Raw genomic sequence first — 25,335 nt, 5'->3', positions numbered from 1 at the left:
TTCAACTCCATGATAATGACCCCTCTCCAACTTGCTACTGTTTTTATTTTCTCGAATAAGTTCTTCCCCACCCCAACTTTTTTTTTTTTTAATTAATCTTTGTTCTCTTCTTGTACCATTTCACTATGTATATATATAAATATATACCTGTTCTTTTTTTTCTTACTATACCCGCACCGTTCAACTGGATAGGAGACCCATAAAAATTGGGTTCGACCGAAAGAAAGTCAAACTTTAAGAATTAATCCAATGGTTGGGTCATACACCGAAAAGGAGAGATTCGAATCGATTATCTTCGCTTTCATAGGCATCTGGCAGGTTGAATTGACCCGCCGTTTGCATGATTGAGAAGCTTTCTTTATCCATTTAAAGCTTGAGTACGAATCTATTTATAAACCTTTCATATTGCATTAGAGGATCCTCACCAACCTGAGTCCTTGTCAATAGAAAGAACAGTCGAGCAAAACTATGAGGTCACAGAAAAACAATGCCCTCCCTCCATGGCTGCTGCTTTTGTTGTTAGCATTACCATGCCCAAGTTTCTTCTTCACAGATATTTACTACCGAAAAAGGAGATGGGGTTTGAATTTTCCAACTTAATCCTAATGTTTTCCTAGGAGTCTCAACCATATGTCACAACAGCTCTCTTATAATAGTGATCTTAAGCATGATTTAGTCCGGATAAAATTCGAGCGTTGGTCAATATAACTTTTTTAAGCAATTTGTCCGAAGACAATGGTGACCTTTTATGGCAATTTCTCCATGGGTAACTTATTTAATTCCAAAACAACAAAAGCAAGGTGGGGCACGGATAATGATGAATAAAGAATGGAATATGACTACACCTGCTCAACTTCCACTGTTTCTAATTTCCTTCTCTCTCTCTTTTTTTTTTTTTTTTCCTTTTTGCTTTTCTTACATGAATTTCCTCTGTATATGTATATGGATCTTGATCTTTGTGAGAAAAATTATCCTACTTAATATTCTCTCTTTCCAAGCAACAAACCTGAAAGCAGCAGCAGAATCAATCCAAAATTGGATGCATCCTCATACAATATGGCTCTTTCTCCAGTCCTCTGAGCAGACACTCCAACAAACTCCGCTTCCCAACCGCTTATCTGAGTTAGCAAGTCAGCTTTACCTCTTATGTACACGCATAAGATTTGGTGACAGCTACAGCATCAATCTCAGTCGCCTTCCAATACCTGCCCACAACTTATCTGACCCAATACAACAACCCACAGTGTGGATCTCTCTGATTATCTATATACAACACATGACCACTGCTGTTTCACCTCGGATTAAACTCGTCCGAATTGAATTTCTGGGGAAAGAAAGGAAATATCATGCATCCCGAGACTAACCCTCTGGTTCCTTCCTCTTCTTGTTAGACTTCCTGCTCACCTTTGACTTCTCTGACAAATCCAAGCTTGGAAGTGCGTTTGGATCTGGCAAGCTGCTGGTTTCCAAATTATCAATCTGTTCTAAACTGGAAGGGATCTTCTCATATATGATAGCAGCATCGAGGGAGTATATTCGCAAGGCAAGGGATGAGAGAGTAGAAATTTTTGCAGCAGCCGAGAGTGAAGACCAATACCACCAATCATTCCTTAAGTGTTCTGTTTTAATCATGTCTTCCAATATGATTGTCGCTTGAACCATCTGAAACAACCAACGAAATTTTATTTTATAACATTTTTTTAATAAATAATTTAAAAGAAATTTTACGTTTTTAACTTCATAAAATATGATGGATTCAAGAAGTAGCAGTGAAAAAATTGTAAAATATGGAGCACCACTACTAGATAAGCTCATTTTAAATTTGTAAATTCCGTTCATTGAAATATCTAAGATTTCAATCTCAAGAAGCAAAAGGGAAGAATGAAAAATAATCAAATAAAAACAAATCCACTAACCAACAACAATCGACTGACATATTTAGCAATTTCTACTTTTTATGGACGAATTCAATGATACACAAAAATCCCCACGAAGAATCAAGATGTTACAGCATAGATGCACTACCAATCATGAAAGCACTAAAAATGTGCTTCAATCGTGATACATGTCAATGTACAAACTTCTCCAAGCAAAACAAAGAGAAGATGCTAATATTTCAATCCGAGGAAACAATAGGTTAAAAATAATAAATAATAGGAATAAATGCACTAACAGCAACCAACTGACACATTTAATTGAGAGGTGTGACTGACCTCATATATTGTACCAGCAGATTTAAGAAATGCACGCCAGGCCCATCTCCTTTCCATATGTGCCTTTGATGGTCTCATAGCTTCTTCAGGTAGCGCAGCATCCATATCAAGCAAGTTAATCTTGAGTCGCCTTGATATCTGCAAAACTTTACCTACTAATGGCTTCAACGAAGACATGGGAACTACACAGCATCGATCGACACCAATTTCTGAATAACGGCCATCTAAAGAGTATCTTTTTCCTCTTTTTTCCAAATATCGTAGAGCCGGCTTGTCATTTTTTAGCACTTGATTGACTTCCGTTGCAGCAAAGCTTCTGGCAGAATTATCACAAACACTGTCATGGCCTACTTTTGTTACACTAATATTTCCTTGTGAAACTGGCCTTTCAGCAGGCTTGGGCCCATCAACTGGACCGCCTACCTTCTGAGGAATTAATGTTAGTGACAAAGAATCACCATAGTAAGGAGGTGCAGATTGGACAAAAGATGGGATTCCATTTGAACCAATAAGTCCAATCTCCTGCACCAATTCCTTGTTTGAATCCTTTGTCAAGAACTTGGAACATATCTCATCAAAGTCATACGGGCATACCATTCCTTCATTCTGATATTTAATCAACCTCGAGCTGAACTGTGAACCTCCACCTTTTTGTGTTTCTAAAGCATCCTTTTCCTTTATGCACTCTTCTTGAACCACCTCACCTTTTGGATTTCCTTTGCTTTTCTTTACATCACTTGTTTCCTTATTCTTCTGAGACACAGGTGCACCTGAACTGCACTTACCATCATTGTGCCCCTCAAGTTCCACATCGGTGGAAAAGGTTCTGTGGCAAGAGTGGCAATGGTGCCTAGAAGGCCAAATGGGTTCTAAGCAATCACACCTGTACATCTTCTCATCATTGATTACTCTTGCCTTCTTACCCCGCTTCTTCATGATTTCAGTTGTTTCCAACTCAAAGCAGGGGCCATGCTTCATCTCAAGCAATGCAGTTGCCTTGGTAACGAGATAATTAGAAGACCCAGATATATCACAATTTCTGGTCACTGACAAAACTGTCTCGTGCTCATCCTGACCTTGGTTTTCAATTTTCCAAGAGTCCTGGAATCTCAACTTATGCCACTGGAGAATGGAATCTTTCAGTTCTCTTTTCTTTGGGTCATTATCCTTCAACCAACTAATCAGGTCATCAATTTCTGCATCAGTTTCATAACAAGCCCATGATGAACAGGGGGCCATAGCATCATTCAGTTCATATAGGAACGGACAGGAAGCTTTTGACCCCTCTAAATTCAGATGAGGATCCAATCCAGATGAAGCAGAATTCGGCAAAACAAAATTCTTGTCCTCTGGGCCTCCTGCACTCCCACAAACAATGACCCTTGGATTTCCACACGGTGTAGCTGAAGCCCAATACAGTCTACCCACAGAATCACTTCCCAGAAACTCCCTCCTCACAGAGAGCCTCATAAGCTGCGACTCTATACTAGTAATTGAGTCCTGCAGATCTGAAATTTCATTCTTGACAGAATTCAACTCAAGGTGATAAGCTTGTGACTCATTCACAGCAACAGGTGCATGCTGAGCTTGATGATTGCTCACCACGTTAGAAGTAAAATGTCCTTGCTGATCTGAAGGTGGCAAAGAACTGTCCCTTCCCTCACATTCTTGCAAGCTATCATGAGAAGGGGTTTCTCTGACAGAGCCATCAATTTCCTGGGATAAAGAATTTGATGTCGGCAACCCGTTTTGTCTAATGGATTTGTCAGTCTCTTGAGAAGCCCTGTGGCAGAAAAGATTGCCTTCTCGGTCATCCACAGCACCATAGGCATCTTTTGATTGATCTTGAGTATCTATGGGATTCATGGTTAAAATGTTAATTTCTGAACTAGTGACAGATGGATCTTTATCAAAACCATTAAGTCCAGCTCTCTCTTGACCACCTTCTGGATGTAGCCGCTCATTGGACAAGACTCCAAAGTAGTTAGGACTATCGGTCAAAACATGCTGTTGTCCCAGACAGTTACCCAGGTTTGTAACTGTGTTAGCACCACCTTCCTTCATACTAACTTCCCCGGCAACATTAATCATGCTTTTGTCAACCTTTGCAGCCCGTGCAGCCAGGTTTTCTTCCTTGGCCTTAAGATTCTTCAATTCTACTGAGAAAGCACGCAATTTCTGCTGCAACTCAGCTGATGAATCAGCACACTGCTCAAGGTGTTGATGAATAAGGGCTGAGTTAAGCAACTCATCACATAAAAATTTGAGCAGGAATGCTCTCTGCAATCAAAATAAAGGGGAATATCATTAAAGGAACACGATAACCAGTACAGAATAAAATATACACAGTTTATATATCTTTGAAATATTACAGGATCATAAATCGCAAGTTTTTATCTCGACATCATCAACAAGGTTTTCTATTTCAGTCATGAAGAACATCCATTTCCTTATTTCCAGGAAAATAAAAAAAATCGGTGGCATACGTCATGCATGTAAAGTGATTTTCCGTAAAATGTGTATAAGGCTCTCGCACTCATGGTATCATCAAATATCAAATAAAAAATAAGACCTATAGATATGGCTATAATGGACCTAACTATTAGGGATCATGCCCGCATTTCTAAAAAATTGGGTAAAAATGGTGTATCATGGGCACTAGCACTCTAGTAGCTAATGCTGAAAGTGAGCCACGCTCGAGCACATTTGATTTGCATGGAGTGGCACCATTCAGGCCACTCATAAGAGAAGCAAGGTAAAAAATGGACACGCACTAAATATATACCAAGCTTTTCCTTCTCAAGCCACTTCAAGACTGTCCTCAGTCCAAAACAAAAATTTGGTACAAGCTGCCTTTGCCACCACAAAAAACAATCTAGTCTATGTTTTTTTTTTTTTTAAGTAATAAAATATTTTATTCCCAAGAAATAGGCATAAGCCCAAGTACACACAGGACATAAGTTTACATGGTCTTTGCCCACATGCAAAAAATTGCAGCCCAAAGATTGGAACTTCAGCTAACTGAGAAGTAAGCCCTAATATAACCCAAAGAAAAGTATATAACAAAGGGGCAGTCCCCACTCTAGAATAAGAGGACCCTATGGTCCAGTTTTGTTTGCAGGCAAAAAGAGAACCTTTTTAGACTATGTTTTGCAAGCAACTGAAACTTAGTGGAACAAACATACTAACGCCATTGGTCAGTCAAGTGAATGATTCTGGCTAAATTTTCCAATCACTGATTTTGTATACAAGTAATAAGCCCACGCATATAAAAAAATCTCACTAGGATCAACATTTACAGGAATCATTGATCCGCATCAAGACACACTCAACTTTTGGCTACTAAAAATTCCTGAAGCTACAAGATTTTTACCTCCATCCCCCCAGTTAGATATCTCAACTAAACTTTGAAAAAGCATCCCGTCCAATGATACCAAGAGAAATACTAGACTTCACACTACTATTTTTGTTAATGTCAGGTAATTGATAAAAAATAAAAAATAAAAAATAAAAAAAAAATAACCAATGTTGGGTGTGTATGTAATTGTATCTCTTTTGAAAGATGAATATTTGTGTATGTAAACAATAGAAGATAAGTACAAGATTTAGGCTGGGTAATGCCGGAGACACTGGTGGCGGTTTTGGATTGTTGGACAGATTTGAGAGGCATTCAACAGATCAAGGCTATGTGGAAGATGATTCCCATTTGTATAATGTGGTGCATATGGCAAGAGCGTAATGAACGGACCTTTGAGGACAAAGAGAGATCTATGGAGGAACTAAAAGCTTTCTTTTTTAGAACTCTTTGTACATGGGCCACTGCAGTTAATTTTAATGGCCAAACTTTCCATGATTTTCTGGTAGCTATTGAGCCTATGTAGTAGGGCATTCTTTGTACAGAACATGGCTTTTGCCTATTCTTTTCATTAATATACTTTGATTTTACTCATCAAAAAAAAAAAAAAAAAATAAGTACAAGGAAATATCATGCATATCCAGCACAAAACCACAGGAAAGATGTAAAGCAGGGAGAGAGAGAGAGAGAGAGAGAGAGAGAGAGATGATGGCACCATAACATCATTTCTATGATGGACTTATCAAACAAATAACATCATTTCTATGTTGGCATATAGATACATAAGAGTCATATATACATTGAAACTTCACATAAAAGTTGCAATGACCCAAAACAATATTCAGCCAGTTCAACACCAAAAATACATAAAACTGACACAAACTTCCATATATGCAATCAATATCAGTATATTAGCAGCCAATATTTAAGTAGGGCTCCACAGACAAACCTCGGCCATGTTGAACTCCCAATATTCCTTCTCTTCCATTACAGAGGATATATGTGCAAGTGTCTCCAAGTAAACACGAGTAAGTTCTCCCTGATGCCTTTTGCTCCGGCGTCGGTCTATGACCGGAATGTATTCTGATGCATCTTGAATGATGCGTTTGCCAACACAAGAAGGGCAATACCAGTTTCCTTCAGGGATTCTTGCAAGTGGAGGATTCAAGCAGTAAGTATGATACTCAGCATCGCAAGTATCACATAATAGGACACTATCATCATCTCTATCAATGCCACAAACTTTGCAAACTCCTTCATCCCATGGGGCTTTGGGAATCTCACTTGTGGAAGCAATAAACTCATTTATTTCCTTCCTTGCTTCAGCATTAAAGCTTGTCAATTTAGTGTACCCTGAAAATTTCTGGACAACAGTAGCAACCTGCATCAAAAGAACTACAAAACTTAACACAGGTGCCAAAATAATATGGAGAAGATGAAGATCAGTGCGGCAAAGCACAGGAGCAAAGAGAATGCCAGAGTAATTGCATAACTAGATTTCCTTCTACAGAATTCTGAACAAACTCTATTCTTCAGTCTTCTACACAATTGCATGTATAGTCAATAAAGCTCTGATGCACATGGGGACTTAAATATATTAAAACAACCTCCATAAGGAAAGAGAGATAAAGATTGGTTACAAACCTCCCTTTCATACAATGATTCAAAATTCTGAGATAATGTCTCAGCCAATTCAACTAAATCAGGTTGATCTCCATAAGCAGTACGGACATTGTTCCATAACTGCAAGGTGAAAGTATTTATTAAATTTTAACAGTCAAATAAATCAAACCATGTAAGTAAGTGAAAGCTGGTACCCGAACAATAACAATGATGAGAAATCAGATATATCATCTCAGGTTAAAAACCAATGAATCCTTATGTACAGAAGATACATTTAAAAACCATTCTGGCCTGATATCAGATTATTGATCATATTTCAATTTGTTAATCGCACTTAAATAGACTCCACAAATAAGTAAATTAGGATTGGTAATCAGCATCCACGCATCTAAAGGATTTAAATGGGAAGAAACTTAGCAAGGAAAACGGAAAGGGAAAAAATGAAAACAGGTTTGGCCACCCAAACCAAATTGTTATAGAAAACAGACCTCCCGAACATCCTCAAGAAAAGCTTCCTGAGATGCACCATAGGCTCCAGTTGCCAATCTCAAATCAATAGTCCTGAAATCCAAAGGGCGAGATACCATTGCTGGAGATCCAAGAAATCCCTCATCATCATTATCACTTGAGTTTATCAGTTTTCTCCCCAGCAGATTGCAGAAAACTTTTGAATCATCTGCAGCAGCAGCGTGACGTAATACGATACGACATTGTTTCATAATAATGTCAGATATAGAGATAACAGTCTTCCGTTTTACTCCCTTCACAGATTTTTGTTGCACTTTCTCACCACCTACATCAGCTAGCACTGAAAGAACAGCTTTCTGTGTTCAACCAATAAGAGCATTCAATTCAGAAATATTCATCATGCCACATGTGTAATAAAGAAGAGTGACCAAGTTTAGCACGTTACATGGTAAAGAATAAAGAGAGACAAATGATTCAAAGAGGTCGTTTCTACATTGAGCTGAAAAATTCAACCCTTGCAATAACATAGGTGAACTTTCTTCTCAGGTGTTTTCCAAATAAAGTCTTGGACAGATCAAAATAACTCTTCTAAACGTATCAGAGAATGGAAGTTAAAGAGACAGATGACAACATTCTTTCTGGGTCAGATCAATACATTCCATTTTTTCTCAAGTTCCCTTGATCACCAAAGGACAATTATATGAGCCATTGAACCCAGCCTACAACCCCAAGCCAATCTATTTATACATGTTACATCACTTCAATAAATAGGAAAACTAAGAAACAAAATAAGCAGGAAAAGAGTAAATGAATTTGGCCTAATCAGCTTCGTAGGTTAGAAGGAATAATCAATTGAACCGAGAGAGGGGGACATTAATAGCTTTGCTTTTACATATGGAGATCATGATGAGAAAGATGACAAATAAAAACCTATATTTAATGAAAAAAATGACAACAATAACTATAAGTACCTTATACATGGTAATACGATGCTAAGACCAGGAGAGAGATTCAAAAAAATACATGGATGGTACTAGAGGGGTAATGACATTTTTAATAACTAAAGGGGGTATCTCTTGCTACATCGTATGTGAACCTCTGCATTTTTTAATGAATTTCATTTAGTTATAAAAAAATAGAAAAAAATGTTAAAGCAGATCCAGAATTTGCAGCTTTTCTTAAAATTCTTACGTATAAGGATGTCACTTCCCCTAAACCATTCCAACCCCTTATAGAGTGTTGCATGTCTCAAAATATTACCATTCAACATCTTTTTGTTACAATTCATCATCTACATCAAAAAATTTAGTACTTTTGCCTAATCATTTATTGGAATAGATAAGTAAATTTTTGCAGACATGAACCATCTTTTTACTTGAAGAGGGCAGACAGATCCTACATGTTTTACTAGCCAAGATTACAGCAATGAAAAAAAGAAACCAAAGCTCAAGAGTGATAGGATGCAAATGAAAGACACACTTCACTTATGATTCTAACAACTACAAAGACTTTACTAAAGAAGTATACAAAACAAGTTACTGTAAATAGCACCTTCGTTGGTCCTGAGGCATTGCCCTTATACACTTCCTTACTGATTGAATGTTCCAATATTTTCTTTGCCCACTCCGGGGGAGCTTTCTCCAAAGCATCATAAACACACTTTCTAATTCTTGTTCCCACATTTGTTGGCAGTTTTCTAACAGGTTCCAGGACCTTTGCCCATTCCGGGATGTTACCATCATTCTCATTATTCTTTTCAGAAGAACCGGTTGCATTTGCATCAGACCCTTCATCTTCTATGGTAAGAATGTCTTTTTCTCTGTTCAAAGAACCAAAAATTTGCTTTGTAGCCTCTGCAAGCAACTGAAGGTTAAAGAAGAAAAGAATTAGAGCATGCATCCTTTGAGTACAGTCAATGAACTTAATAGGCACTAAAGAACTTCTCCAGTGCACTTACTTGAACAAAATAACAAGATTGCGAATCATAGGAAAACATATCAAAGATTTTTTATTTGCAAAGATTTCTTCATTTAAAAAAAGTGAAGCTCATATCATAAAACCATGAAGCATCCGCATGAACTGTAACATACGAACCTAGAATTTAGGTTAATTCAGTTAGAAATGATTTAGTTATGTTATTTTTATATTTATTCTTTTTATTAATTTATCTCTATGGTAAGATTTTAAGTAATTAGATTGCTATGACACGTTTTTTAGAAAGATTAGTAACGTCTAGTGCCTCGTATAGGTCACGAGCTACGACGTGAGATTTCAAAAGCAGCGCTAAGAGGTAAATAATATGATCATATAAATGTATGTGTAATGTAAATATTATAATTGGGTATGATAATATGATATGGTTTTGATGGTTATCTACGTTGCGCTAAGAGCCAAGTCAAGGTTAGATCGCTTTCATGAACTTCTATGAATTATGATGATTTACATGAAAGTAAGCCTATATATATGCTATGCTTTTATGGATTGTTCATTGATGGATTGAATGTTACTAAAATCACATGGAAGCCATGATATGATCATATAATAATTTAAGATAGGTATTCTATGAATTAAAATAGCCAGATCATGCATGCTTCATTCATGTAGTGCTTAGACCATGTATGCCATATATTGTTCATGCAATAACTTAAGTCAAGCATGCCATGTAATAAATAGCCAGATCATGTATGCCATATTCATGTAGTTTTGAGATCATGCATGCCATGAAATGTCATAAAATGATTAAATCATGTTAGGTCATGTCATGCTATGCTATACCATGTACAAGAATATATCATGTTATGCCATGCCATGTACAAGAATATGCCATGCTAGAAAAATCTATGAAGTCCAAGAAAATTATCATGCATTAAGAAAGATAAACATTTTAAGGTAACACGGACCCAAGCGTGTTTACCATAGTTATGCTAAGACGGTACCACGAACTCAAGCGTGGTTACCACAAGTTAAGTGAAACACGGACTCAAGCGTGTTTCACTCCATGTCATGCAAGTTAAGTGAACATGGACCCAAGCATGTTTCACTTCATGTCAAGCAAGATAAGTGAAACACGGACCCAAGCGTGTTTCACTCCATGTCATGCAAGTTAAGTGAACATGGACCCAAGCATGTTTCACTTCATGTCAAGCAAGATAAGTGAAACACGGACCCAAGCGTGTTTCACTCCATGTCATGCAAGTTAAGTGAACATGAACCCAAGCATGTTTCACTCCATGTCAAGCAAGATAAGTGAAACACGGACTCAAGCGTGTTTCACCCCACGTCAAGCAAGATAAGTGAAACACAGTCTCAAGCGTGTTTCACTTCATGTTATGCAAGTTAAGTGAAACACGGACTCAAGCGTGTTTCACTACATGACAAGTTATGTGGTGCCATGGACTCAAGTGTGGTTTACCATGAAATAAGTATAATTCAAGATAAACAAGTTACTCATGCAGTCACGCTTCATGTTTGCCACGATTATGAATGTTTCCGTTCATGTTAATCCATGAATGTTATATGAAAGTTATGATAAGGCTTTAAAAATCAAATTATGCTAAGCTATATAGTATTTTACGGTATGATGTATTATTTACTGAGTATTCGACTCATTTTTGTTGTTTGTCTTTTTGTTTTCTTCTATGTTGATTGCCACAGATGGTGATTATGATGATGCAGAGCTGGATGGTCAGGAGTAGATTTAGTATAAGGACTTAGAGATGAATAAGTGTCATTTACACAAGGATTAAGTTTCTTTTATGTCATTTCAATAACTAGTCTTGTTTAAGATTAGCTCATGTTTTGCGTTAATCAGTTTCAAGTTTCAAGACTATTTATATCCTTTCAGTTAAGTTTCTTTCAATAAATGAGGTATTTCAGAGTAATGAGTCTCTTTACCGGGCCTTTTATCATTTTTGTTAGTAACGTCTCTATCCTACGGGAACGGGGTGTTACAATTGGTATCAGAGCCCAGGTCGAGAGATTCTGTAGACTCCTTTTGTTTTTATAAAAAAAAAAAAAAAAAAAAAAAAAAAAAAAAAAAAAGAGAAATAAGTTAGGATAGAAAGTACCTAGGACGACTCCTGGCCAGCTCGAGGTTCACGAGGATCTTTATGATTATGTTTTAATTATTGCTTTGCTTGATTGAGTGCTTCATTGTTGATTGATTGTATTAGTTATACTCATTGCATGAACGATGTTATTAGAATGGCACCTGTTACTAGGCGTTATGAGCACCCTGAAGGCTCCACAGAACCACCACCGAATGAGCCTGAGGTATTGGCTGCTGCTGCTACCAGACTTCTTCGGTACCTTGCTGATGATCAGGGTTTAGGAGTGAGGAATCGAGTGAGGAATCCCAAGGTCGGTTGCACCCTAAACCAGTTTACGCAACAGCACCCTCCGACTTTTGACGGCAAAGCAGAAGCACTTGATGCAGAGAGTTGGATAAAAAGAATGGAAAAGATTTTCAGAGCTCTGTTCTGTACTGACGAACAGAAGGTAGAGTATGCCACTTATGTGCTCGCTGATGAGGCAGATGAGTGGTGGACCTCTACCCTAGAGCTACTGCAGCTTGAACTTGGTGAAGGGGTACCCATCACTTGGGACCGCTTCAAAAAAAAAAAAAAAAAAAGGCCTTTTTGGACCGATTCTTTTCTCCTGCACTCCGGGAGGCAAGAGCTAGGCAGTTTATTGACATAGCTCAGGGAACCATGACGGTGGAGCGCTATGCCGCCACCTTCGTGGCATTATCGAGGTTTGCAAGTTATCTGATTCCTGATGAGGAAAAGAAGTGTGAAAAATTTGAGCGAGGCTTGACTGTCCCCTATCCGTTGCGACACCTACCGGTGAGCACGTAGTTTGCGACACCATACTTAAGAATTGCCCTATAGATATTAGTGGGAGGCACCTGCTAGCAGACTTGGTAGTTTTTGATATGATGGGGTTTGATGTAATTTTGGGAATGGATTGGTTATCCTGAAATCACGCCTGTGTAGACTGTTTTAAAAAGGAAGTAGTTTTCAAAACCCCGGGCAAAGAAGAATTCAGCTTTTGTGCAAAGAGAGGAAACTCCCCACCTCGACCGATCCCAGTTTTGCAAGCAACCAAATTACTAAGACAAGGATGCTTTGGGTTTTTGACTAGTCTTGTAGCACCACCTGTAGAGGGACCCAAGCTTGAAGATATCCCCGTTGTCAGGGAATTTCCGGATGTGTTTCCGGAGGATCTTCCAGGGTTGCCCCCGGACCGGGAGGTTGACTTTTCAATTGATCTCCTACCTGGGACGGCACCTATATCGAAGACACCTTATCGTATGGCTCCGGTGGAGCTGAAGGAGCTTAAGGAACAGTTGAAGGAGCTGTTGGAGAAGGGTTACATCCACCCTAGTGTGTCACCATGGGGCGCACCGGTTCTTTTTGTGAAAAAGAAGGACGGTTCAATGAGACTCTGCATTGATTATCGAGAGTTGAATCGGGTGACAGTGAAGAACAAATACCCCTTACCAAGAATTGATGATTTGTTTGACCAGTTACAAGGGGCCCAAGTTTTCTCCAAGATTGATCTACGATCAGGCTACCACCAGCTCAAGATCAAGTCAGAAGATGTTTCCAAGACGGCGTTCAGAACTCGTTACGGACACTGAGTTTTTAGTCATGCCATTCGGTTTGACGAATGCCCCAGCAGCCTTCATGGACATAATGAATAGAGTGTTCAGGGAGTATGTAGATCAGTTTGTTATTGTGTTTATTGATGACATTCTAATCTACTCTAGAAGCCCAGCAGATCATGAAGGACATTTGAGGGTTGTGTTACAGATATTAAGGAAGCAACAGTTGTTCGTAAAATTCAAGAAGTGTGATTTCTGGTTGAAAGAGATTACCTTTTTGGGGCATGTCGTGTCAAAAGAAGGAATTTCAGTAGACCCGATGAAAATTGAAGCAGTTGTGAACTGGGCCACGCCAACCAATGTTAATGAAGTCAGAAGCTTCTTAGGTCTTGCAGGGTACTACAAGAGGTTCGTCGAGGGGTTCTCCAGTATCGCAGCCCCGATGACTAAGCTGACGAGGAAAAATGAGAAATTTATATGGACTGAAGATTGTGAAAGAAGCTTTAGGGAGCTGAAGAAGAGACTAGTCACAACACTTGTACTCACTGTTCCCTCGGGCAATACAGGATTTATCATTTACAGTGATGCTTCTCTTAAGGGTTTGGGATGTGTCTTAATGCAGCATGGGAAGGTTATTGCCTACGCTTCTCGACAACTCAAGAGTTACGAAGAGAATTATCCGACGCATGACCTAGAGCTTGCAGCTGTTGTGTTTGCCTTGAAGTTATGGAGACACTATCTCTATGGGGAGAAATGCGAGATTTATACTGACCATAAGAGCTTAAAGTATTTCTTTACTCAGAAAGACTTGAATATGAGACAATGCAAATGGTTAGAACTTTTAAAGGATTATGATTGCAACATCAACTATCATCCGGGTAAAGCTAATGTAGTGGCAGATGCCTTGAGTCGGAAATCGTCCTCTAGTACCCTCGTTTCTATGTACACCCCTCAGAAGCACATTCTTTTGGATATGGAGAGAGCAGGGATAGAGATGATTATGGACACACAGGCTCGGTTGAGCAGTCTGACTTTGGGATCATCATTAATAGATCGGATAAAAGTTGCCCAAAATAGTGATCCAGGCTTAGTGAAGATCAAAGGAGAGGTACCAAAAGACAAAAGGCCGGAATTTTCAATATCTAGGGATGGCACTCTAAGGTTTAAAGGAAGAATTTGTGTTCCGAATGTTAAAGAGATTAGAGATGTGATTTTGAAAGAGGCTCACCGCTCACTCTATACAGTTCACCCTGGTAGCACTAAGATGTATAGAGATTTGAAGCAACAGTTCTGGTGGAGCGGTATGAAACGTGAGATAGCTAATTATGTGGCTCAATGTCTAACTTGTCAACAGGTCAAAGCAGAGCATCAGAGGCCATCCGGGCTATTACAACCACTCCCTATACCGGTTTGGACCTGGGATGAAATTGGTATGGATTTTGTTTCAGGATTTCCTAAGGCACCAGGGGGTCAGGATGCGGCATGGGTGATTATTGACAGATTGTCAAAGTCAGCTCATTTCATTCCAGTTCAGATGACGTATTCTACAGACAAATTGGCAGAGTTGTATGTACGCGAAATTGTCAGGTTGCATGGAATACCTTCAAAGATTGTATTAGACAGGGATACTCGTTTCACTTCAGTGTTCTGGAGAAGTGTACAGAAAGAGTTAGGGACAGAATTGACCTATAGCACAGCCTTTCATCCGCAAACAGATGGGCAGTCAGAGGGGACAGTGCAAATTTTGGAGGATATGCTTAGAGCTTGCGTGATGGACTTCAAGGGCAGTTGGATTAAATACTTACCCCTGATCGAGTTTGCATACAATAACAGTTACCAAGAGAGCATTCAGGCGGCCCCATATGAGGTTCTTTATGGTCATAAGTGTCGGTCACCCCTTTATTGGAATGAGGTTGGAGAACGTAGAATCCTTGGGCAGGAAATTATTCAAGATATGTGTGAAAAGATAGCTGTCATTCGGAAAAGGCTCGCCATTGCGAAAGAACGACAGAAAAAGTATGCAGATCAGAGGCGTCGAGAGCTGCATTTTGAGGTAGGAAGCAAAGTATTCTTGAAAATTGCGCCGATGAAGGGAATCATGAGGTTCAGAAAGAAGGGCAAGTTGAGTCCGAGATATTTAGGACCCTTTGATGTACTGGAGAGGATTGGAGCTGCAGCTTATAGGTTGGCTCTTCCACCGCAGTTGTCTGCCATTCACGATGTTTTTCACATCTCCATGCTTCGGGAGTATATACCAGATCCGACACACATTTCAGAATACGAACCTCTCCAAGTTTGCGAGGATCTCACCTATGAGGAGTTTCCAGTTGGGATCCTTGCACAAAAGACTCAAGTCCTCCGTAAGAAGACCATTCCGATGGTCAAAGTATTTTGGAGCAACCACACGGAAAAAGAGGCTACATGGGAACTAGAGGAGGACATGAAGAACAAGTACCCATACTTGTTTGATTGAGGTACGTAATCTCGAGGACGAGATTTTTCTTAAGGAGGGGAGTTTGTAACATACGAACCTAGAATTTAGGTTAATTCAGTTAGAAATGATTTAGTTATGTTATTTTTATATTTATTCTTTTTATTAATTTATCTCTATGGTAAGATTTTAAGTAATTAGATTGCTATGACACGTTTTTTAGAAAGATTAGTAACGTCTAGTGCCTCGTATAGGTCACGAGCTACGACGTGAGATTTCAAAAGCAGCGCTAAGAGGTAAATAATATGATCATATAAATGTATGTGTAATGTAAATATTATAATTGGGTATGATAATATGATATGGTTTTGATGGTTATCTACGTTGCGCTAAGAGCCAAGTCAAGGTTAGATCGCTTTCATGAACTTCTATGAATTATGATGATTTACATGAAAGTAAGCCTATATATATGCTATGCTTTTATGGATTGTTGATTGATGGATTGAATGTTACTAAAATCACATGGAAGCCATGATATGATCATATAATAATTTAAGATAGGTATTCTATGAATTAAAATAGCCAGATCATGCATGCTTCATTCATGTAGTGCTTAGACCATGTATGCCATATATTGTTCATGCAATAACTTAAGTCAAGCATGCCATGTAATAAATAGCCAGATCATGTATGCCATATTCATGTAGTTTTGAGATCATGCATGCCATGAAATGTCATAAAATGATTAAATCATGTTAGGTCATGTCATGCTATGCTATACCATGTACAAGAATATATCATGTTATGCCATGCCATGTACAAGAATATGCCATGCTAGAAAAATCTATGAAGTCCAAGAAAATTATCATGCATTAAGAAAGATAAACATTTTAATGTAACACGGACCCAAGCGTGTTTACCATAGTTATGCTAAGACGGTACCACGAACTCAAGCGTGGTTACCACAAGTTAAGTGAAACACGGACTCAAGCGTGTTTCACTCCATGTCATGCAAGTTAAGTGAACATGGACCCAAGCATGTTTCACTTCATGTCAAGCAAGATAAGTGAAACACGGACCCAAGCGTGTTTCACTCCATGTCATGCAAGTTAAGTGAACATAGACCCAAGCATGTTTCACTTCATGTCAAGCAAGATAAGTGAAACACGGACCCAAGCGTGTTTCACTCCATGTCATGCAAGTTAAGTGAACATGAACCCAAGCATGTTTCACTCCATGTCAAGCAAGATAAGTGAAACACGGACTCAAGCGTGTTTCACCCCACGTCAAGCAAGATAAGTGAAACACGGTCTCAAGCGTGTTTCACTTCATGTTATGCAAGTTAAGTGAAACACGGACTCAAGCGTGTTTCACTACATGACAAGTTATGTGGTGCCATGGACTCAAGTGTGGTTTACCATGAAATAAGTATAATTCAAGATAAACAAGTTACTCATGCAGTCACGCTTCATGTTTGCCACGATTATGAATGTTTCCGTTCATGTTAATCCATGAATGTTATATGAAAGTTATGATAAGGCTTTAAAAATCAAATTATGCTAAGCTATATAGTATTTTACGGTATGATGTATTATTTACTGAGTATTCGACTCATTTTTGTTGTTTGTCTTTTTGTTTTCTTCTATGTTGATTGCCACAGATGGTGATTATGATGATGCAGAGCTGGATGGTCAGGAGTAGATTTAGTATAAGGACTTAGAGATGAATAAGTGTCATTTACACAAGGATTAAGTTTCTTTTATGTCATTTCAATAACTAGTCTTGTTTAAGATTAGCTCATGTTTTGCGTTAATCAGTTTCAAGTTTCAAGACTATTTATATCCTTTCAGTTAAGTTTCTTTCAATAAATGAGGTATTTCAGAGTAATGAGTCTCTTTACCGGGCCTTTTATCATGTTTGTTAGTAACGTCTCTATCCTACGGGAACGGGGTGTTACATGAACTTTTACTGATTGAAAAAAAAAAAATTGATTGACCACCAGATAAAAAGAAGTCAAGAAATGTGACACGGGATGGATGCATATAGCAAGTATAGTATATACTAAATATTTTTTAGAAGACAGCCACAATAATGGGAAATTGACATGTAGTATCACTGCACAAATCATATAAGAGTTAAGCACAACAATTTCCATCATGACATGGGCAAGTTCCCAATGAATTATATAGTCAAAGGTCCACAAAAAGCTTAACACGCTCTCCAATATCTCTTTCATTCCTTTAGTGGACATAGCAACAGTTCAGAAGTTCCAAACGGCCAAGAACCCCATAAAAGAAAGAGAAAACTATTTGAAACCATGCCAATCCCTATAGAAGGCATATGGCTCATAGTCGATAAAAATTTGATTTCTCCCAGAATAAAAAATCAAAGGCAACTGTCCTCAACATTAATTTAAACGTGTGGACTAATCAACATTAGTGTTACTATGTTACATTGGGGCCATGCAAATTACAATCCCGAGAAAGTGCATTTGCAATGATGTTTAAGTACGTTTGTATATTTTAATCAGAAAATGTTGGTGCGTAAGATACCATAAAAGCCTAGAGACTTACAAGAGCATCAGCTTCCATCCCAGCCACTCCAGTAAGTGAGCCACAAAGCACCCCACCATCACCTTGCAAGCAGCGAAAGATTTTACCACTTTCACGAGCCATAATCTCTGCAGAGTCAAGATTACTATCCATGGATAAAACAGCCAAAATGTATCTTCGAGCTAAATCTGGCCATGTTAGTTCATTAATAGGGAGCATGTTGATCTTAGTTCTTTTTGCAGGAATACCATTGTCCACATCTTTCTTCCTTCCCCGTTTTGATTTCAACTCTCCAGAATCAAAATTTGGATCTATTAGTGCAGCAACCTTGGATTGTAGTTCACCTATCAGCACTCTTAGCAGTGACTTATGAGCCTTAGTCAAAGCTACACCAGAGCATCTACTATAAGTAAAAGAAGCAAGTTTTGCTTGAGCTGCCTCCTTTTTTTCTCCTGTTTCCATTTCTATAAACGCAAGTGAATTTTCTCCATCTACCGCTGGACCAGATTCACAGCTTGGGGATAACATTGAACCACCTGTACAATCAATCATATGTGAATGTACACCTTGACTCCCCTCGGTATCCTTTTCAAACTTTTCTAGAAGATTTGCACTATCTGACCATGGGTTGATGAGTTCTTCTTCAAGTTCTTCCAGTGACAAAGGTTCTTTCAGACTCAAGATTTCATGAAAACGCCATAGTAACTCCCATGCCTAGAAGGATAAAAAAAAATTAATACTAGTAAGGCCTCGCCTAGTAGCTGGTGAATCATGTATCAGAAAGCACAGTTATAATTATAAAATCAACCATGATACTTGCAAGTGCATGGACATACCTGATAAACATCACCAACAAGTTCAGGAGGAATCTTTAAGCACAAAGGCTTGCCTGGAGGAGGAAGAGGATCATGCATGACACTGTTTTCAACCAACCTGGCCTTTTTAAATCTCCTAAATAAACCATCTAATTCTTCATCTCCAATATGATGTACTCCACCTTTCAATCTAACCACTAGTAGCCCATTTCCAACTGTTAACGATGAGGAATAACTGCCTCTATTACTCAGAAATTCATAGCTCGAACAGGCTTGTACCCCAGGAAGCTGTTCTATAATTTCCTGCACAAATTCTGCATCTAATCCAAATCTATCATGCTCCAACCATTTCTCCAGAAACTCAAGTGAAGTTTCCAGCTCATTGTCAGTCTGAAATGCAGATGGGATGGTGAAAGAATCCGGTTGACCGAGAAATTTATCTAATGAAATCAAACTCGTTTTTCTTGTGCCAGTTGTTACATCACAATTAGGTCCTTCTAGTTCATTTTCAGCATGATGACAGAAGAACTTTAAGGTTCCTTTCTGTTTACAGATCTCAGAACAAGCAGTAATGATTTTTTTAGACATCATTCTCCATGCAGACAACGATGAGCAATCTTCTACTAAAATCTCGCCAATTTCATCTCTCAAATTCAATTCATCAGATAAAGCAGATCCAGATTTTTCATTAATTAAACAAGTTTCAACCTGTAAGGTGTTTGATGTCTGAACATCACAAGCTCCGCTTGAACATCTACTAAGACAGGACAAAATATCATTCTCCAAAGGTGGGCAAGGGTCTGATAGAATCATCTGAATGCTGCAATCATCACCACAATCCATATCACGAGAAGTAATTTCATCACTTTTTTCATTAGCATAACCATCAAAATGTTCAGGGATAGGCCTACTGAGGACAGTTATGCCATTTGGAATTGGCAATGAATGACATGAACACCTTCTGACTCTAAAGGTAGGTCCAGAGTCGCCACCATCCAGCACTTCACACATAAAAAGAGAACCAGTAATCTTATCGTGCCAACAGGATCTATAACCCACAGGATAGATCTGGCTAACATTATGATAAGATGGCCTAGCATCAACTTCTCCCAGAGAGAGAACAAAGAAATCTTCAAACTGCATGGGAAGCCAATCCTGAAAATGTAAAGCATACATAAGAATGAGACAACAAGAGTTAGCTGAAACTAATCACATCCTTGAACAATAAGTCAAATTGAAATTAAATAGCTTATGTTATCATGACGTAAGCAGTGAAATGAAAATCTAGTTCAATAACATGTAACCTTACATTATATTGCTGAGACCGAGAGCTAGTATTCACTTCAGCACCATTTACATTATTACCAATGGTACTTGCACAGACTTCCATGGTCAGGCCATTCAAAGAGAGCTCTTTACGATTATCACTGATCAAAATTCCCTTATTTTCAGCAAAACCATTTGCAGTTGAATATTTTGCTGGCTTCCTTTTCCTAGACAGATGAGACCTTCCTGTTATTGACTGAGACCCCTCACTTCTTGATTCGGGCTCCACAGAATTAAAGTTAGACATCAACCCAAGATAACAAGCAACTTCATACACTGAATCAAATATCTTCCCATCTGGAGCACAGTAAACTGCATAGAGTTCACAATTAACCATCGATCGTCTAAATTCCACACGCCAACCTTCCTCCAGCACACCATGTCTTTCAGATACAAAGTCTCTAAGAGCCTGCAAAAATATCTCACTTGGATTCCGAGATGGTAGCCTAACAGCTACATTATTACTACTTTTACACATTCCTAAAGGGAAACCCAAATTTACCTCCTCCAATCTTCTAGTCATATACTGCATCATTGAAGCTTTTTGGAAGCCAAAGCCATTTCCCGAGTACAAAAAGTTAGAGAATGTCATTGGAGCACCAAATGGATTGCCGCCCAAAGAATTATCACCCGGAGCTTGTTTTCTAAAAACCAAGATCAATGTAACAAGTAATTATGACAATTTGTATTTCAAGATGATTACTCAAAACATTAACAGAAAAGCAGGCACGAGACACAAGTAAAAAAATTCAGTAGATTATAAAATAAGAAAAAACTCACTTATGACTAAACAGCATGGCAGCTAAAGCCTATCAGCTATTAAATACTTCAGCAAGCACAAGAATGAGTTCCCCTGAGCCTGGTTAAAGCCTGGTTACCAATTTGTTTCCATGGTGCATCTTAGCAGACACTATCCTCGGCAGCAACCGGACATTTAGACTAATTCCTTGAAAGGTTTTCTAAAATCGAAGGTTAGAAATATGAGTGGGATAACATTTAGAGGCAGTAAGATCAGTTTGAGCTAGAAAAGTCAGAGGAATCAATAGGTTTAAGTTGTTGGAAGACAAGAATTTTGGTTGTAGGATTTTATTTGACAGCTAGAGTTCATACGTTTTTGACAGAGCTACCATTAATATTTGGTTTATAACAGTGTAAAAGAAGAGTAAGATTTGGAAAATAAAAACTAGGCAAAATTATCATTTGGGTAACGGTTACTTGGCTGTGAAGTGTAGTCCAGGACTACTAATTGCACTTTTTTGAGTTACTTAGGGAGTTACTTGATAGATAGGTGGTTTAAGGTTTACAAGATTTGCATTTTAAAAAAGAATATGTACAAATTTAAATCTAGCTTTTGCTGCAACCTGAAAACAACTCTAATTCAAATAGCATGATGACTTCTCTGGTATTGTACTAAATGGGGACAATGTCCATGATTTATTGTCTTTGATTCCTCGCTCATAGAATGTGTTTAGGTACCTGATGTATACTTCCTGTATACACGGGCCATGCCTGTTTTCTTCTGTTCAATAATATTTATCTTTTACTTATCAAAAAAAAAAAAAAAATAGCATTGATTCAAAGCACTTCTTTTCACACTATTTCAGGAACCAAAGGACTCCATCATATGGTTATGTAAGATACAGGGTGTCCAATCTTAGCAAGAAAAGGATGGAAATTGACAATTGATAGAAAATTGCAAGAAATTCATAAAGGAGAAAGGGGTGCTAAAACTCAGCATCAAAGCTGGGGTTCCTCAACGCATAAATGATGCTTTTCAAGTAAATACAAACGCATCCATAATGCATTTGGAAATTATTGCAGAAAGTGGCAACTATACTTCCTTTTTTTCATCAGTACAAGTGGCAACTATACTTATTGCAAAACCAAGAATTTCTATAATTGCGTACAAAGCTATAAGACTAAGAATTTTCAGATGTCATGGATGGAAAGGGAGCAAGAACAAAACAAGCCTAATCATACAAAAATATACTTTCAAGGGGTGGTTGGTGACATAGTACATATATGAGAACCAAGGAATCTGTGTCTAGAATCATAAAAATAAAAATTGAATATGTGAGTCCAAAATGGCCACAGGACAATGACCATAAAGGAACAGTTCCATGTCAAGCCCACAGGCCGAATATTGTCTAGTGCAAGTTCTATTTTTTTTTATATATATTAATAAGAGAAATTTTATACCAAGTATATAAGCATAGCCCAAGTACACAGGATGTATACAAATGAGAAACACCTACTTACAAGCTAAAACAGAAAATAACTAAAACAAAACATTACAATCATTCCCATTCCTTATAAGATTCTTCACCCAAAAGTTTAAAGTAATAAGGAAGAACGCCCTAAGTTCCCCCAATGGAATATAAGGAATGGAAGCCCTAGTGCAAGTTCCAATGTAAAAGATGGCATCACCGTACAGTGGATTCTAGCGCTGATGTGCTTGCCAAGCTAATAGTCCACTGATATAAAAAAGAAAAAAATTAAATTGGAAAAAAACTGTCTTCCTAGCCTAAGACTGTAAAACATCATTTTTGGCAATTATTCTTCAACTAAAAAATACTAGCAGCTTGTGTACTTCTAATGAATACATGGTAGGTATTGCACAAAAGCAATAATAGGCAGTTCACCCGCCTTTATGTTGATGCCATACAGTCAACAACAGCCATAGACATTCCACAGAAACACAGTAGTTTGAGGTTACAACAAACTAAATTGATGTAAAACACATGCACTACGTTGTCTACAGAGTCTCTGAATTGAACCTAAGTCTAATTACTACAGATAATGATATGAAATTAATGGGATTTGATTCATTTGAAAGTTTTCCTACCACTTCACTCGAGTTTCTCGCCTCATTAACTCCCTCTCAACCACCCTCCCTCTTAGTGAGCCGGTTGCCAACGGACCTACGTTGTGGACTAAGTACCACAGTAGAAACGGATTCTGTGGTAAAGATCGTTCCCTCAAAACATTCATAGTTTGTATGTAAGATAAAACCTAGTACACGGATATTGTGAAACAATCCTTTGGGACCCCACTTTCTGGTGAAAATTCAGCGATTTAACCACCAGTTCCATGTAGGGAGGGTTTACTCTGTTGGGGTGGGTCGAAGGGCCCTGCCTTGGAGAAATCTCGACATCACCCAAACAAACAAAAAAAAAAAAGACCTAGTACACGGCCATTGCTTAAGAAACAAAATTATCGTGTGAAACTACATTGTTGCTACTACCCAATAAAAGTTACACCACTTAAACCACATTCAGCTAAATTTATTAAACAGCACATATATATACTTCTAATTACGATTAAGTGTAAACTTTCAACTGATAGCTAAAATCAAGAATGCGACAAAATGAATACCTCAAATCCAGGACATTCGAGCCACCCTCCCCGTCGCAGTCTCCGTCGACGTCGCTCGGGGGCGAGGCGTTCATATCCAAAATACGCTTGGACTTGACGCCTAAGGGCCAGCGTTTGCTCTTGACGCCGCTGGACTCGCAGTCCGTACAAACCCACTCGTCCGAGTTGAGAGTCTGACGCCCGCGCATTCCTACGCAGCCTAGGTGGAAGGGGCGCTCACAGGCGTCGCAGACGACCACGTGGCCCCTGACCTCGGGCTTCCCGCACGCGGCGCACGCCCCCGAGCCCCGCGCGTCGTCCTCTCCCGGGAGCCCAGCAGGTCCTCCAGGCGGCGGAGGCGGGTTGTCGTGATAGTTCTGCACCACGTCCAGGGAGTCGGGTAGGGTTTCGGCGAGAGGAGGGGAGGGGATCTCATTGAGGTCGATTCCAAGGCCGGAACGAGCCTCCGAGAGTTTAGGCTTCGAGTTATGGCGGTCTCTAAGTTCTTCGCTTGAATCGGTGAGTTCCATTATCCGAGTATCCGCTTCGAGTTGCAGGTCGGTGAGTCAGGTTGTGGCGTTCGCACCATTGCTCGCTCGGAGGTTCAGAGATCAGAAAAAATGTACGGATCAGACAGCCGAGAATTAACAGAGGCAGCGAGAGAGCGAGAGGGCTTTTGGAGCGAAAGACAGGAATGGGGCCGCGAGAGAGAGAGAGAGAGAGAGAGAGAGTGCTCGTATCTTTTGAACAGCGAGGGTGAATCGATGAATGAATGAACGAATAAATTGGATAGAGGAAGGGGAAAGTGAAAGGGGGAGAGAGTGTGGAGTACGCGCTTGGGGTTTATAAGGTACTCGCTTTCAAGGAGCGACACCTGGGAAAAAGGTGGACCCGTTTGGGAGTCCTCAACTGGGTAACCTCGTCGTCCGTTCTTCCGGTTTCACCTATACTTCTACTCCAACCGAAGTCACACGAACTGCTTCTGTTCAGCTCCACCCTCGAGTTTTTCTCCACGCCAGCCTCTTTTCTTCTCTTATCGATCACTTTCTTCTTTCTTTTTTCTTTTTATTTTTTTCTTCGTCAAATCATAATATATTAAACAGTTACAATATACCATAATTAAAATAGTGAGAAAATCTAATAATTATTTTAAATCAGTTAATACAACACAAAAAAATTTTAGAGTTAAATGGAGGTTTGGAAGTAGAGATGAGAATTTTAAATTTGAGATAAGAGTTTAAAATATTATTTTTAATATTATTATTATTTTAAAATTTAAAAAGACTGTATTGAGATTTGAAAAAATTGAATTGTTTATTATATTTTATGTAAAAGTTTAAAAAAATTATAATAATGAGATAAGAATTTTGAATTTGAAATGAAATTTTTTTATCTTCAAATCTGTCCGATTTAGCTCATATTTATTTTATGCGAAATGAAGCCGCTTGAAGTAATTTTATTGTAGTTTGAAAATCAAATTGTTCGTGTTGTACTTTATTGGTCCGATTTGGTTGAAGAAAACTAGATCTCTCTCTCTTTTTTATGAACGTTGATTAGAAAAAGCAAAAACATGAAAAAATAGCAATCGATAAA

General features: G+C 38.6%; 1 protein-coding gene across 3 annotated transcripts; it reads right to left on the bottom strand.

Moving 5' to 3' along the window:
• Positions 1-801: 801 nt before the first annotated feature.
• Positions 802-24,694, bottom strand: LOC122302565 (methyl-CpG-binding domain-containing protein 9). 3 transcript variants are annotated; one of them, XM_043113875.1, is made up of 11 exons: positions 23,764-24,693; positions 20,891-21,032; positions 20,372-20,797; positions 19,084-20,217; positions 18,269-18,961; positions 9,211-9,522; positions 7,680-8,015; positions 7,213-7,311; positions 6,518-6,949; positions 2,214-4,493; positions 802-1,662 (listed from the first exon to the last, which is right to left on the bottom strand). In XM_043113875.1, exons 1-11 carry the CDS (start codon positions 24,270-24,272, stop codon positions 1,360-1,362), a joined length of 6,666 nt encoding a protein of 2,221 aa, XP_042969809.1. In that variant the 5' UTR covers positions 24,273-24,693; the 3' UTR covers positions 802-1,359. The 3 variants fall into 3 exon arrangements, with proteins under 3 accessions (XP_042969809.1, XP_042969808.1, XP_042969810.1); XM_043113874.1 differs by having other exon boundaries at positions 20,372-21,032; positions 23,764-24,694; XM_043113876.1 differs by lacking the exon at positions 23,764-24,693 and adding an exon at positions 21,169-21,313 and having other exon boundaries at positions 20,372-21,032.
• Positions 24,695-25,335: the final 641 nt, after the last annotated feature.

The sequence above is a fragment of the Carya illinoinensis genome, chromosome 3, assembly GCF_018687715.1.
Source record: "Carya illinoinensis cultivar Pawnee chromosome 3, C.illinoinensisPawnee_v1, whole genome shotgun sequence".
Lineage (NCBI taxonomy): Eukaryota > Viridiplantae > Streptophyta > Magnoliopsida > Fagales > Juglandaceae > Carya > Carya illinoinensis.
This window is presented reverse-complemented; position numbering and strand designations above follow the sequence as displayed.

What these genes read in the sequence shown, in the direction of transcription:
- LOC122302565 (XM_043113874.1), bottom strand. Translation starts at nt 24,272, where the DNA reads ATGGAACTCACCGATTCAAGCGAAGAACTTAGAGACCGCCATAACTCG. An exon ending in TTGTTGGTGATGTTTATCAG is followed by an intron (nt 18,962 to 19,083) that starts GTATGTCCATGC and finishes TTATCCTTCTAG; the next exon opens with GCATGGGAGTTACTATGGCG. An exon ending in TTCTTGAGGATGTTCGGGAG is followed by an intron (nt 7,312 to 7,679) that starts GTCTGTTTTCTA and finishes TTCACCTTGCAG; the next exon opens with TTATGGAACAATGTCCGTAC.